Source organism: Epargyreus clarus, unplaced genomic scaffold (genome assembly GCF_041222505.1).
Source record: "Epargyreus clarus isolate Ecla_fem2 unplaced genomic scaffold, WU_Ecla_fem_2.2 ptg000031l, whole genome shotgun sequence".
Classification (NCBI taxonomy): domain Eukaryota; kingdom Metazoa; phylum Arthropoda; class Insecta; order Lepidoptera; family Hesperiidae; genus Epargyreus; species Epargyreus clarus.
Genome location: NW_027332236.1, coordinates 9,708,484 through 9,724,669, shown reverse-complemented (window position 1 = coordinate 9,724,669; position 16,186 = coordinate 9,708,484). Strand labels below are relative to the sequence as shown.

Here is a 16,186-nt window from a genome sequence, read left to right as displayed (position 1 = left end):
ACAGCGCGCTAACAGAGCACTTACAGCAGAGTTTTCTAGTACCGTATATTTCGACAGTATGTTAACATAGTCAGGGGGCGCGTTGTAAAATATAACAGTAGGTACAGTCGAGTCTCTTATCGTTGTGTATGTAGTACAATATGTGTGATATAAGTTTGTCGGTGTGCGAGTGTGTTCGGCATGCGGCTCACGGCGGCAGGTTCATCTGCAGGTTCTGGAGGTACGCCGAGGTCGAGTTCAGCAGCCCGATGCGTTGCTTCTGCTTCCTTTGTTCCGTCATCTGGCAATGAGAGGCTGAGGTTAATTAATAGGACGGTTTTAAGTTGCAGTGACACGGATGTAGGGACTAAAATGCATATTAATAACCAGTTCAATTTGTGTAATTTGTGTTGTAAAGTGGGGCTGTGAGTGGAATGCCTTCGGGCTACTACTGTAGCCAATGTGGGGCTATGAGTAGTGTACCATGGGGTTACGAGTGTGGCGGTGTTAGGCTGTGAATGAAGTACCATGGGGCTATTAATGTACTAGTATAGGGGCTATAGGTCTAGTAGAGTGTGGTGCGCGCGGTCAGCTAGCGCTCCGGCTCGGGGCTACAGGGCGGGTGCGGCTACAGGGTGGGCACCTGGTCGCGCAGGTCGGTGAGCAGGTGTGTGAGGGTGCGCACGGCGTGGTGCGCGCGGTCAGCTGGCGCTCCGGCTCGGGGCTACAGGGCGGGTGCGGCTACAGGGTGGGCACCTGGTCGCGCAGGTCGGTGAGCAGGTGTGTGAGGGTGCGCACGGCGTGGTGCGCGCGGTCAGCTGGCGCTCCGGCTCGGGGCTACAGGGCGGGTGCGGCTACAGGGTGGGCACCTGGTCGCGCAGGTCGGTGAGCAGGTGTGTGAGGGTGCGCACGGCGTGGTGCGCGCGGTCAGCTGGCGCTCCGGCTCGGGGCTACAGGGCGGGTGCGGCTACAGGGTGGGCACCTGGTCGCGCAGGTCGGTGAGCAGGTGTGTGAGGGTGCGCACGGCGTGGTGCGCGCGGTCAGCTGGCGCTCCGGCTCGGGGCTACAGGGCGGGTGCGGCTACAGGGTGGGCACCTGGTCGCGCAGGTCGGTGAGCAGGTGTGTGAGGGTGCGCACGGCGTGGTGCGCGCGGTCAGCTGGCGCTCCGGCTCGGGGCTACAGGGCGGGTGCGGCTACAGGGTGGGCACCTGGTCGCGCAGGTCGGTGAGCAGGTGTGTGAGGGTGCGCACGGCGTGGTGCGCGCGGTCAGCTGGCGCTCCGGCTCGGGGCTACAGGGCGGGTGCGGCTACAGGGTGGGCACCTGGTCGCGCAGGTCGGTGAGCAGGTGTGTGAGGGTGCGCACGGCGTGGTGCGCGCGGTCAGCTGGCGCTCCGGCTCGGGGCTACAGGGCGGGTGCGGCTACAGGGTGGGCACCTGGTCGCGCAGGTCGGTGAGCAGGTGTGTGAGGGTGCGCACGGCGTGGTGCGCGCGGTCAGCTGGCGCTCCGGCTCGGGGCTACAGGGCGGGTGCGGCTACAGGGTGGGCACCTGGTCGCGCAGGTCGGTGAGCAGGTGTGTGAGGGTGCGCACGGCGTGGTGCGCGCGGTCAGCTGGCGCTCCGGCTCGGGGCTACAGGGCGGGTGCGGCTACAGGGTGGGCACCTGGTCGCGCAGGTCGGTGAGCAGGTGTGTGAGGGTGCGCACGGCGTGGTGCGCGCGGTCAGCTGGCGCTCCGGCTCGGGGCTACAGGGCGGGTGCGGCTACAGGGTGGGCACCTGGTCGCGCAGGTCGGTGAGCAGGTGTGTGAGGGTGCGCACGGCGTGGTGCGCGCGGTCAGCTGGCGCTCCGGCTCGGGGCTACAGGGCGGGTGCGGCTACAGGGTGGGCACCTGGTCGCGCAGGTCGGTGAGCAGGTGTGTGAGGGTGCGCACGGCGTGGTGCGCGCGGTCAGCTGGCGCTCCGGCTCGGGGCTACAGGGCGGGTGCGGCTACAGGGTGGGCACCTGGTCGCGCAGGTCGGTGAGCAGGTGTGTGAGGGTGCGCACGGCGTGGTGCGCGCGGTCAGCTGGCGCTCCGGCTCGGGGCTACAGGGCGGGTGCGGCTACAGGGTGGGCACCTGGTCGCGCAGGTCGGTGAGCAGGTGTGTGAGGGTGCGCACGGCGTGGTGCGCGCGGTCAGCTGGCGCTCCGGCTCGGGGCTACAGGGCGGGTGCGGCTACAGGGTGGGCACCTGGTCGCGCAGGTCGGTGAGCAGGTGTGTGAGGGTGCGCACGGCGTGGTGCGCGCGGTCAGCTGGCGCTCCGGCTCGGGGCTACAGGGCGGGTGCGGCTACAGGGTGGGCACCTGGTCGCGCAGGTCGGTGAGCAGGTGTGTGAGGGTGCGCACGGCGTGGTGCGCGCGGTCAGCTGGCGCTCCGGCTCGGGGCTACAGGGCGGGTGCGGCTACAGGGTGGGCACCTGGTCGCGCAGGTCGGTGAGCAGGTGTGTGAGGGTGCGCACGGCGTGGTGCGCGCGGTCAGCTGGCGCTCCGGCTCGGGGCTACAGGGCGGGTGCGGCTACAGGGTGGGCACCTGGTCGCGCAGGTCGGTGAGCAGGTGTGTGAGGGTGCGCACGGCGTGGTGCGCGCGGTCAGCTGGCGCTCCGGCTCGGGGCTACAGGGCGGGTGCGGCTACAGGGTGGGCACCTGGTCGCGCAGGTCGGTGAGCAGGTGTGTGAGGGTGCGCACGGCGTGGTGCGCGCGGTCAGCTGGCGCTCCGGCTCGGGGCTACAGGGCGGGTGCGGCTACAGGGTGGGCACCTGGTCGCGCAGGTCGGTGAGCAGGTGTGTGAGGGTGCGCACGGCGTGGTGCGCGCGGTCAGCTGGCGCTCCGGCTCGGGGCTACAGGGCGGGTGCGGCTACAGGGTGGGCACCTGGTCGCGCAGGTCGGTGAGCAGGTGTGTGAGGGTGCGCACGGCGTGGTGCGCGCGGTCAGCTGGCGCTCCGGCTCGGGGCTACAGGGCGGGTGCGGCTACAGGGTGGGCACCTGGTCGCGCAGGTCGGTGAGCAGGTGTGTGAGGGTGCGCACGGCGTGGTGCGCGCGGTCGAGCTGGGCGTGCAGGGCGCGCAGCTCCAGCTCGCCGCCCTCGCCCTCGCCGCCGCCCACCAGCGACAGCGCGCGCAGACGCGGGAACCACTCCAGGTTGTTAGACTGTCGAACGATAAAACTAAGTTAAACTAACAATTCAAAAAACGGGTGTAGTCCGCGCCAAGCTTCAAGTCCGCTCTGAAGTTAATGCGCGTAGGTCAGAGAGCAAAGCGGTCGCACACAACTACAAGCATATACTCCGTAGCAACGTGCGGGCACACTAACTGCGCTATGTGCCCGCGGGCGAGAGCGGGCAGCGGAGGGTCTACAATTTACTATTAGGAAGCGACTCGTTTCTATATTTGGAACGGACTAGCAGTTTGATGCGGACTCTAACTAGGACATGGGTTTTAGTTCTACCTATCCGCATAACGCACAAGTATACAGTGTGTACACAAACAACGTAATATCTCAGAAACCATAGGTTATTAGAATTGCGTCTAAATATTGTAAATATACATAACATATTTATATGTAGTTACAATGGCGAAACTAATATAGAGTAATACGCGCTGAAACATTTAGTGTAATATACACTCTGCGAGCGTTAAACTGATACTTAGCATGGCGCACTTCCATGCATGCAATCATGGTTCCATTGTACCTATTTATTACGGTATTTATATATTCAATTTATTAATAAATATTCTATGAAATTCTTGCTTTCTACAAAATTTCTATATACAATATTTATATTTCGAAATAGGTGGTTCTTTATCGCTCATCGTAATCTTCTGTGGGCTTCAGTGGTCATTATTACAACACAGGAATTACTTCGATTAGAATTAACTTAGGCAGGTATAAGTCGAGGAACGCGTGATAATTTTAGTGTCCGCACCGGCCGACCGCCAACAGTAAAGTCTCCTCTCGTCTCGCTCGCAAGCCCGGTCGGATCCCGCACCGGCGCATTCCAACACTAACTTTATCAAGTGCCACTAGATGGCGCTAGCGCTCCGGAAGCGCCTCAGTACCGCCATTTCCGACATATATATATCTTAATACACTTGTTTTCATTTTTCTATATTTTTTAGGATTTTGCCAACGATTACATTGCTTTGCAATTCGACAAAAACGAGAAATTGAAGCCGAATTAAAAATCAAAGATCACTGCAATTCCTTTTCACGTTCGTAGCAACACATTATATAATAATATTTCAATGTATAGTTTTGTTACCCTTTAGTTGTATGTTTCTTTTTTCTTTTTTATACTATTGCCATTATCCGAAGAAATATTTTTTTTTTCTTAAAGTTCTTTCTTTATTTCTTAAAGTGTGTTTACCTTAATCATAGAATGTACATAGCTCTCGGGGCCAGTGAACTCAGTGGGGTCCTTGACCCGCACCAGCACCATGAAGTACAGGTAGTGCCACATGTTGTGCTCGCTCTTGATGTGCTCCTCGAAGGACACCGTCTTGTTGTCGAAGGCTGACCTGTTCAACCCTGCAACATATACATGTGTGTGTTAGAGTCTAGAGAGTCTAGAGAGTATCGTATTAAGGCGAAGTTAATTATCTTGCTACAAAAAATGTTAAGCAGTGTTAAGGCGATGCATATTCTTGTTATGCTTTAAAAGGTTTAAGTAGATTTTTTTGAGCTACAGATATATAAATAATAATAAAGGCCTGCAGTCTTTCGATGTAAAATTATTCTATTGGAACTCATAGCTAAGTTGTTTCTTATGTAGGTTTAAGTTTTAACTTTGAATCCCTATCGAATTACATTTGTGATCTCCCTTTAAACTAGTACCCAGCAGTACTACACCGCTGAGTGCGTTCGATACACCAAAGAATGTAGTTTTCTATTTATAAAATCTTCCACTTATATTCCTTACTTTCGCTATCAATACGACTACAAGTTTTTCTCCAAAAATGAAGCCAATCACAGATGCTACTGAGAACCAAGATGGTCTCTCTTATCAGTCAGGCAGCATCAACACACTGTCGCCGAATGGCTGAACTACATCACGCTAGAAATAGGCGTGAAGGTGGTACGTCCCTAGTCAAACTTTACCGGTTCTACCACCTCCACTAATTCTCACCACATATAAAACATGTGTTCTTCAATATAAGCTCCTTCTGCTGCTTCTCGCTCCTGAGGTCCGCGAAGGTGTCGATGATGACGCCGAAGATCAGATTCAGCACGATGATGATCACCACGAAGAAGAACAGCAGGTCGTACACCACGCGCGCCACGAACAACGGCTCCTGAGACCGTATACATTTATAATGATGAGTTCATTTTTTATTTGTACAAAATGGGCTAAGATGGCCAAAGCAAAACTTTATCAATTATTTGTTAATAACATTTTGTTTGTCAATTAGAAAATTTGTAAATAAAATTGATAAATCTTGTTCATGACCGATTTTTTATTAATAGGCGGACAACTTATCATTATTGATCTACCATAGTTATCAAGCATTTGTTTTTATTTTTATTCATATTTATACCTAAACGCATGTAGTTCACCTGATGGTAAGTAGCTACTGCCGCCCATGGACATAGACGCATTGCTTTCCCTGAGGACTATGTTGAAACACCTGGATGTCATGCGGAGGCGCACAGCGTGTTTAAGTTCGACTCCATCGCCACACCTGCCTCATAACAACAGTGTTGGGCGCTGTTGTGTTCTGGTTTGAAGAGTATGGTAAGGGAGACATACTTTTCTGAGGCGTTCCAGCTTAGTCCTCAGGGGTAGCGGGGCATGTGTGGTCGACGTCAGGTAGGAATATCTAATCCTATCTGGGGTTGATTATAGATGTCCATGAGCGGCAGTAGCCACTAACCATCAGGACTGCATGCTCGACTGTTACTCCTATATTAAAAAAAAAAGTCAAGTATAGGCCGCGCCAAACTGCTAGTCCGCTCAGAAGTTGTTGCGAGCAGGTGTTGTCACACAATTTGCTATAGCGACGCGTTTCATATCTATATTCAGAGCGGCCTAGGAGTTTTACGCGGACTACACAATAGACTACACTACAAGTACGCGTTACTCACGAAGCTAGCGGGCGCGCGCAGTATGTCGCCGATGCCGCCGCCGTTGCGCAGCCCCTGGTTGAGCGTGGTGACGATGCACATGATGAGCGAGTCGCAGCTGCGCTCGCGCACCTCGCCGCCCACCGACACGAAGCGCGCCTCGCGCCCGTAGCGGTTGTAGCGCGACGGGCACGCCTCCGCGGCGCACGTGTCCGCCGAGAAGCGCGGGTCGTCGTCGTCTGGGACACAGAAAGTACTAAATTAAAAAAAAAAAAACGCTCTCTACACTAACAGCCCCAAACTAGGATTCCGTGTCGTGGGTGTCATGGACACAGACAGAAACAAATACGCAAATACCCAGTAACAATAAACCCAAATTCATCATTTGGATTTCTGTGTGGCCGGGGATCGAACCCGGGACCCCCTGCGCGTCAAACCGGTATGGTGACCGCTCCGCCACGCGGGTCGTCAACCCGCGTTTTTACTTAAAATACTTGTGAACAATCTTTTAAGTAAAATAATTCATTATCCTTTAATTCGCACTGAAAATATTTTGCACCGCGGTAAACGAACGAGCTTTATGGAGAGTAACTAATTGATACGATTAGCTTATCTATCATACTCTACTTTTTTGATTGGTCGCGTTTTCAAATTTAAAAGTCATTTAAGTACAGTAATTAATAATTTAATAATAGTTTAGTTATTTATTTATTTTGTAACAAAGACTCATTTACATTTTTGATACTTAAAAAATTCTAAATGTAGAAAACTACTATGTGAAATGTACCTAGAGTTTATTATTATAACTACATAAAACGAATTCAATTCTTGTAATTTTTTTCGTAATCATATTTTCTACTTTCTATTATTTGTTTCTCTTTCCTTTCAAATAATACTGAAAGCATATAACTTCAAGATAACATTTAGTATTTTATTTAGTTGCACCAACAAAACAACAACAACTTTATATAAGATGAAATAAACTGCTAAATGACACGACAATTATAGGTGAACGATATGCATTAATTAAGTATTAATGTAAGCCGTTTCCCTGATCATAACGAATGTCCCTTCACTCCTTAAGCAGCCGAAAGTAGCGCAATTGACAGCAGCACTCACCATCAAGGCGGTCGACGGAGACGAGGAAGTGGTCTCGGAAGAACATGTAGCCTACGATGGAGAACATGTAGACCAGCACCAGCGCCAGCACGGCCGTCAGCAGGATGGACCGCCCGTTGCGGGTCACCGATCGCATCACGTTCAGCAGCGTCTCCTCGCGGTACACTATGTCCAACAGCTGGAGACGACAGAAAAAAAAATATTAATATATAAAAAACCAAACGTTAAGTAACGTTACTTTGCATATTCTTTTCTAAAAAACATTTGATATCAAGATCAGAGGGATGCATAAATAAATAGTCCGCCAACTTGGCCCACTTTCGAAATTAATTAATTCAAAATTAGCAGCATATCCTAGTTGCCACTGTCTTGTTCGAAGGTGGTAGAACCTATTGTGGTTCGATTCCGTCGGCAATACTGCCACACCTATTTCAGCTTAATAACAACAGTGTTAAGCGCTGCTATGTTCTGGTTTGAAGGGTATGGTAAGGAAGACATATTTTTCAGAGGCATTCCAAGTTAGTCCTCAGAGGTAACGGCGCATCTGATGCTGTCTTCAGATGCCTTGGTCGTCCATCATGTCCACCAGCACTCACCAGCACGGAGAAGAAGAACGGGTGGCAGCAGATGCCGAGGAAGCAGAACAGCAGGTACACGCCGTGGTACAGCAGCTCGGGGTCCGTGATCACGTGGCGCGTGGACTTGGACAGCGTGCCCTGGTTGCCCATGATGCTCACCAGGTGGATACCCTTCACAACTATCTGGAATTTGTTTAGAACTTACACCTTTATTTTCGTATAATGTTAGTGCCTTTGTTTGTTTGTGTGACTTTTGAAGGATATTCAGGTTCTCATTACATAATTTTTTTTTTTTTTTTTTTTTTTTACAATATAAGAGTAGCAGACGAGCATGCAGTGCACCTGATGGTAAGTGGCTACTGCCGCCCATGGACATCTGTAATCAACCCCAGATAGGATTAGATATTCCTACCTGAGGTCGGCCACAGATGCGCCGCTACCCCTGAGGACTAAGCTGGAACGCCTCGGAAAAGTCTGTCTCCCTTACCACACCCTTCAAACCGGAACACAGCAGCGCCTAGCACTGCTGTTATAAGGCAGAAATAGGTGTGGCGGTGGTGCCGCCGGAGTCGAACCACAAAGGGTTCTACCACCAAATAATACCATAATATTTACGGTTAGTCAAGATCGATCTTAGCACGATAGAATTCGACATGTGGTGTAAATTTTCAGTTTTACATTGTATATAGAACATTTCTGAAACCAAAATTCATAGTATATGGAAAATTCCACAATTTGAGTTCAGTAGAATAGATGAATAGAATAGTGACTAAGAGAATAAACACTGTCGAACTCTGAATTATACAATCCTCAATGTTATTATACTATTTTTATATGTACGTTGATAGGTATATAGGTAGAGGTAGCGCCAAACTTCTAGTCCGCTGTGAATATAGAAGCGAGTCGCGTCGCAACAGCAAATTGTAAATATTAGCGGGACGAACACAGCGCGAGCCCTCGGCACCCTCCGCTGCCCGCTCTCGCCCGCGGACATATAGCGCAGTTAGTGTGCCCTTACATTGCTACGGAGTATATGCTTGTAGTCGTATTCGTTCGCATTGGCTCTGACTACACCTGAGCGCAACAAGTACAGAGCGGACTAGTTTGTCGCGAACTTTACTTATAACGAATAAAATTATTTATAAGATGTAAAGTATATTGTGAGTAGCGATGTGTATACTCACGGTGAGCATGCCGAGCGCCCAGAGCGTGGGCTCCGGGCCCGCGCTGAAGATGAGGCGCACGATGCCGCTCGCCAGCAGCGCGCGCAGCCCCGACCCGCGCGGCAGCCACGTCACCAGCGCGCCCGCCACGCCCGACACGCCCCACACCACCAGCGACAGGTGCTGCCCCAGCTCTGACACACACACACACTCTGTACTGCGCGCCCGCCACGCCCGACACGCCCCACACCACCAGCGACAGGTGCTGCCCCAGCTCTGACACACACACACACTCTGTACTGCGCGCCCGCCACGCCCGACACGCCCCACACCACCAGCGACAGGTGCTGCCCCAGCTCTGACACACACACACACTCTGTACTGCGCGCCCGCCACGCCCGACACGCCCCACACCACCAGCGACAGGTGCTGCCCCAGCTCTGACACACACACACACTCTGTACTGCGCGCCCGCCACGCCCGACACGCCCCACACCACCAGCGACAGGTGCTGCCCCAGCTCTGACACACACACACACTCTGTACTGCGCGCCCGCCACGCCCGACACGCCCCACACCACCAGCGACAGGTGCTGCCCCAGCTCTGACACACACACACACTCTGTACTGCGCGCCCGCCACGCCCGACACGCCCCACACCACCAGCGACAGGTGCTGCCCCAGCTCTGACACACACACACACTCTGTACTGCGCGCCCGCCACGCCCGACACGCCCCACACCACCAGCGACAGGTGCTGCCCCAGCTCTGACACACACACACACTCTGTACTGCGCGCCCGCCACGCCCGACACGCCCCACACCACCAGCGACAGGTGCTGCCCCAGCTCTGACACACACACACACTCTGTACTGCGCGCCCGCCACGCCCGACACGCCCCACACCACCAGCGACAGGTGCTGCCCCAGCTCTGACACACACACACACTCTGTACTGCGCGCCCGCCACGCCCGACACGCCCCACACCACCAGCGACAGGTGCTGCCCCAGCTCTGACACACACACACACTCTGTACTGCGCGCCCGCCACGCCCGACACGCCCCACACCACCAGCGACAGGTGCTGCCCCAGCTCTGACACACACACACACTCTGTACTGCGCGCCCGCCACGCCCGACACGCCCCACACCACCAGCGACAGGTGCTGCCCCAGCTCTGACACACACACACACTCTGTACTGCGCGCCCGCCACGCCCGACACGCCCCACACCACCAGCGACAGGTGCTGCCCCAGCTCTGACACACACACACACTCTGTACTGCGCGCCCGCCACGCCCGACACGCCCCACACCACCAGCGACAGGTGCTGCCCCAGCTCTGACACACACACACACTCTGTACTGCGCGCCCGCCACGCCCGACACGCCCCACACCACCAGCGACAGGTGCTGCCCCAGCTCTGACACACACACACACTCTGTACTGCGCGCCCGCCACGCCCGACACGCCCCACACCACCAGCGACAGGTGCTGCCCCAGCTCTGACACACACACACACTCTGTACTGCGCGCCCGCCACGCCCGACACGCCCCACACCACCAGCGACAGGTGCTGCCCCAGCTCTGACACACACACACACTCTGTACTGCGCGCCCGCCACGCCCGACACGCCCCACACCACCAGCGACAGGTGCTGCCCCAGCTCTGACACACACACACACTCTGTACTGCGCGCCCGCCACGCCCGACACGCCCCACACCACCAGCGACAGGTGCTGCCCCAGCTCTGACACACACACACACTCTGTACTGCGCGCCCGCCACGCCCGACACGCCCCACACCACCAGCGACAGGTGCTGCCCCAGCTCTGACACACACACACACTCTGTACTGCGCGCCCGCCACGCCCGACACGCCCCACACCACCAGCGACAGGTGCTGCCCCAGCTCTGACACACACACACACTCTGTACTGCGCGCCCGCCACGCCCGACACGCCCCACACCACCAGCGACAGGTGCTGCCCCAGCTCTGACACACACACACACTCTGTACTGCGCGCCCGCCACGCCCGACACGCCCCACACCACCAGCGACAGGTGCTGCCCCAGCTCTGACACACACACACACTCTGTACTGCGCGCCCGCCACGCCCGACACGCCCCACACCACCAGCGACAGGTGCTGCCCCAGCTCTGACACACACACACACTCTGTACTGCGCGCCCGCCACGCCCGACACGCCCCACACCACCAGCGACAGGTGCTGCCCCAGCTCTGACAAACATTTCATTCATATTTATACATTCATTTAGGCCATCAGCTGGCAGCACCCTTGCATTCATTCCAAACTAAATTTCCCCTCAATACCCCTCCCTGCCCATCCGAAAAGCTGGGTATCCACGAACAGTGCTACGTGAATTTTCCGCACCTTGTACGAAGACGATACTTGTACATATAAATAATCTATAGGAACTATGCTCCACTTTCGTGTTCGCGCAAAATCGACCACAACGGGGAGCGCTCCCTAGCAAGGATACAACGGCGCACGTTACAAGTGCGTAAACGTATCCGTACGTACGTATAACGTACGAACGGGAGCGAGATCCGTTGCAGATTCGCGGAGCGCGGTTGGTGCGCGAATACAGTGGATGTGACCCAGCTTGAGTAACCCAATGATTATTATGATGTACGTGTAACATACATAACAACCACACTTCCAAAACGTTTCTGTTCTATGTGAATAGAAATGTTTTGGCAATGGATACACGTATGGCAAATTGACGGAGTAGGGCGCACATAAATGTAGAACAATAAAATATACACAAATTTAAATACAGACTATACTATTTACAATCAACATCTTTAAAGTAATATATCGCAACTTATTAAAAAGATATGTAACATTTCAGAAAAAGTAATTTAAGAATATTACAACTGTATGCTAATTTTGATGTTGAAAAAAGTTTTTTAGAAGACAAGATTTATTTTAATATGAAAATAGATCACTCACTTGGATTTTCTTCTTGAAACGGGTAAAAAAATGCAACGATAACGTTGATCAGAACGGCAAAATTAAACAATATGTTGCTCCACAAAGACATGTATGATGACACCCAGAACAGGAAAGGTTGACCTGCGGATAAAAAATATTTTTTTTAAACGGTTATTATTAAAATACCCATTAATTATAAATTTTAAGTGTAGATGTATGGAGTAATTCGAAATTGGAAACCGATAAAACATCTATATAGTATGCTGAAGTGGTGACGTGCAGATAACGATATAAGAAAAAATATGTGCGTCTCGGGACGCCCAACAGAAGTGACAACTTAAACACAACAAAACTGTTATATGCTCACTGTCAACAGTATATGCCTATCGCACACTAAACACAGTGTAATGCGAAGAGAGGAGCGTCTGTCCGAAATACGGCTAGCGCTGTGGGTCAGAGAGAGGAGAAGTCTGCTATCGCTGCCGTATGCGTCAGAGAAAGAGAATGCAGATAGACTGGCGCCAAAACGCGTATTCAAAAAATTGAAAAAAGACATAGATCTTTTTAAACCAGTTAATGGTATTAACTAAGGGAAATCAGTATATACTATTGACATATTATTGAAGGTATTTAGAAAAGACCCCGAGGTTATAGCTGTCAATATAAAAAATGTATATACAACACACGAATGTACACAAGAACCCACGAACGAATGAAATAGGAACGTCACACTGACCGCGCAGCTTCTTCTGCCACTTCATCTCGTGGAAGAGGTTGTCGAGCCTCGCGAAGAAGTCCGCCACCTTGCTGCCCTGGTCGTCGCGCTCGGCGCTCTGCAGCACGCGGTGCTTGCTGTCCGCCGGCAGGTACTCGCAGATCTCCGGGATCGGGAACACGATCTGCTCCATGCTGCGGTCCGTGCGGACTATCTGTCGGGTGTACGTCGCTAGGTTGATGCTGATTGCGTTGAGTAAATAAGAGGAATGATTGACCTTGATGATGATGATGGTCAATCAAGAGCAATTTAGTAAAGATATTTTTAACGACTCGCGTCACCATACCGGTCTGTTGCTCAAAGGGTCCCGGGTTCGATGCCCGGCCAGACAGATATCTAAATGATGAATTTTATTTCTGTTTCTGGGTCTGGGTGTTTGTGTATTTGTCTATGTGTGTGTACATGGTACCCACGACACAGGGAATCCTAGTGTGGGGCTATGAGTGTAGAAAGCGTTAGCGTTAATATTTTCCTAATTGAGTATATGGGTACCTATTATAGATTTTTGAGAATTGAAATGTACAAAAACGACGACATAGAATGCTTTATTAATTTAACTGCAATAATATATTTTTTCATTTGCAAACATTCAAAATGTGTCTGTTGCATACACACTCAACGTACGATCGTAGAGGTTGGACGTACGTAATGACGGGTGATGTAACGGCAATGGCTGACAGTAGTGGGGAAGATGGAGTGTGAGAGGAATAGATGGGCAATGTGTTTTTGTGTTGTCTGCGTGCATTCACGCGTATATGTGTGTGTGTGCACGAATGTGCGTGCTTGCGTATGGGTCTGTTTGTGTGTGTGCGTGTGAACGAGTGTGCGTACGTGCGTGCTTATGGGTTTGTTTGTCTGTGTGTGTGTGTGTGTGTGTGAACGAGTGTGCGTGTGTGCGTGCTTATGGGTTTGTTTGTGTGTTTGTGTGTGTGTGTGTGTGCACCTCTATCTGTGCGGTGTGCGTGCGGTAGTACTGCAGCGCGGGCGCGTGGTGTCCGCCGGGTGAGGAGCGCACCAGCGCCGCCAGCTCCTTGTTGTGCGCCGCCAGCTGGTGGCACAGGATGTAGATGTTGTGCCCCACCTGTGGAGAGACACAGCTACAGCTGGAGTTGATGGGAACAGTCATAAAATATACAACTAACTTAATTGAAACAAACGGAGTCGTCGAATTTTAGGGTTCCCTACATGAGTGACTGCCCAACCGACGCCGACAGTTGCCGCTATAGTCTCCATCCGTCGGCGACGACTGACGACTGCGTGCGAACTATTACTGCACTTATATTTTTAATTGATGCATATTTAACGGCAATAGCGTGTATTAACGTGAGAACAATATACCTCCTTAGGAGACACGCCTTGTACGGGCGCGTCGTCCTCCCCCTCGGAGTCGGCGTCCATCGCGTGTTCCTGATGGAAAGCCGAGCACGCAACATCAACCTGCGAACGAAAACAGCAATGGAATAAAACGAATACGATATCATTATTTTCTATATACATATCGTCACTGAAAAGGCTGTCTAATATGCAAAGAGGCTTCTTTGTGTGTTAGCCTTTCTAGTGACGATATAACTTTCATAAATCAACTTGTATGATGTGACAAGCAGATTTGATTTCTCGAAATATTTAATTTCGATTTAGTTATAGGCTCATCAAATGTACAGTAGCATCATCTTTTCTTATATCATGGACGCAGTAAACGAGCTTGCGTTCCATTTGATAGTAAGTGGTTACTTCCGCTTACGGACATCTGTAATCAATCCCAGATACGATTACCTGCTTGAGGTGGGCCACAGATACATTGCTAACCAACCGAACTAAGTATAGCAATGCCTAATTAACAAATTAATTTTATTATTTTTATTTACTTATAAATAGTTGCACCAACGAAGTAATAAGTGACAAATCCAATTGTACACTTCATATGTATATGAGCAACAAGTGTCATTTCACTTAAGGTGCAAACGGCATGCAATAGTATTAACCCTATCATAGCAATGTTTAATACCGTTCTTTTAACAATAGATGTGTGTGGTGTTTCTACACCACGGAAAGTTCTACGGTTCTACAACAAAACCTTGAAAGCAAGGTTTTGTTGTAGAACTGTTGTTGTTGTTGTTCATTTATGTAAAAACAATTTTAAATCTTAATAAAAAGTAAATTATACAAACATTCCACTAACCAGCTGTTTAGGATTCATGTTGTACAGTATCCGTTCGGCGTTGTTCTCGGAGTCGTTCCTCGACTCCATGATAGCGAGCAGCAGCTTGGAGGCGTTGTTCTTGAGCTCCAGCACGAGGTCCATGCGCGTCTTGCCGAGCGGGTTGATGTCGTTCAGGATCAACGCGGTTATGATGTCGAGGCCGTTGCTCTCGTGGGTCGCGATGCAGTTCTGGTTCTCGTGGCAGGGGCCTGTGGGTTTTGAAGGTTTGTGCAACTGTTCGGTGATAGATGTCGCCACACGTATTGCTATACTTATGGTTTACAAAGGAAACATTTCGATAGATAGCACCACATTTTGAATTTGAAATTTAAATTACAACAAAATTTTGACTCTCTAATTGTTTTTAAAAACCAATTGTTATTACAAATTACCTAAGTAGAGATACAATTTAAAACATACAATATATTAGTTTTATTCTAAGATTGAATGATTGAATAATCTAAGAGTGAATCTGATAACCGACATACATGATCATCCTTACAAAATTTTGCTCATAACTTTATTATAGATGAAGACTATATGACACATTAAATTAATTATAGCGCGAAGTGTTGAGATGCAGAATTATAGATTTATCAATTCTAGGATATGTCTATTTTTAGGAAAATTCGACCGTTCGATATTCGACTATTCATTGACAAAACATTTTAGAGAATTTACCTAACTGAGGTCAAAACCTAAAACCTATTATGAAGGCTAACTAAACTAAAATTAACTTTATAACTTAGTACCTTGGCAGTACTCGGTGAGAGTCTCGAGGGTCTGGTTGATGAGCGCGACGTTCCCCTCGTTGATGTAGAGCCCCAGCAGCCCCAGCCCACCAGTGGTCGAGCCGCATATGCAATCCAGGAACATGAGCGTCTCCGACACCAGGTTGTAGTTTGATTTGTTGTTTTGGTTCCGGAGGAGGTTCTGAAATGTTTTTGGAATATTTGGTGTAACATTCTGGAAAATCTCTAGAAGTTGAATTGGCCGTTTTTAATAATTATAAAAGACAAGGTTTGAAAGAAATATCTACAGTTCTACATACATATTCTTTAAATTGATTTATTTAATCCCTAAAATTCTATGAATATTATTATTAATAAAGATTGCTTAGACCCCAAAAGTCACCGTAAAGGGGCGTATACTATCATAATACACAAACTGAGTTGCAGTAATACTCTATTGATTAAAACTCGATGAAAACTCAGTTGGAGGTCTTAGGCTCAAATGCCAAATGTGCGCATGTGTAAATAATTACCATTTGCTTTTGAAAAATCACCATGTAGGTACATATCTGAGAATTCTTAACCAAA

The 16,186-nt window shown here is 50.5% G+C and overlaps 1 protein-coding gene across 1 annotated transcript in view; it reads right to left on the bottom strand.

Moving 5' to 3' along the window:
• Positions 1–16,186, bottom strand: part of Itpr (Inositol 1,4,5,-trisphosphate receptor) — an 86,926-nt gene continuing 70,740 nt past the window's right edge. The window contains exons 46-59 of the mRNA XM_073089965.1: positions 15,620–15,800; positions 14,847–15,076; positions 14,006–14,104; positions 13,611–13,748; positions 12,629–12,821; positions 11,911–12,033; positions 8,952–9,124; positions 7,786–7,950; positions 7,190–7,367; positions 6,092–6,309; positions 5,136–5,301; positions 4,377–4,537; positions 2,996–3,160; positions 1–280 (exon numbers count right to left, since the gene is read on the bottom strand). Coding sequence (XP_072946066.1) covers positions 188–280; positions 2,996–3,160; positions 4,377–4,537; positions 5,136–5,301; positions 6,092–6,309; positions 7,190–7,367; positions 7,786–7,950; positions 8,952–9,124; positions 11,911–12,033; positions 12,629–12,821; positions 13,611–13,748; positions 14,006–14,104; positions 14,847–15,076; positions 15,620–15,800 — 2,283 coding nt within the window. The 3' untranslated portion in view covers positions 1–187. The remainder of the gene's footprint in view (positions 281–2,995; positions 3,161–4,376; positions 4,538–5,135; positions 5,302–6,091; positions 6,310–7,189; positions 7,368–7,785; positions 7,951–8,951; positions 9,125–11,910; positions 12,034–12,628; positions 12,822–13,610; positions 13,749–14,005; positions 14,105–14,846; positions 15,077–15,619; positions 15,801–16,186) is intronic.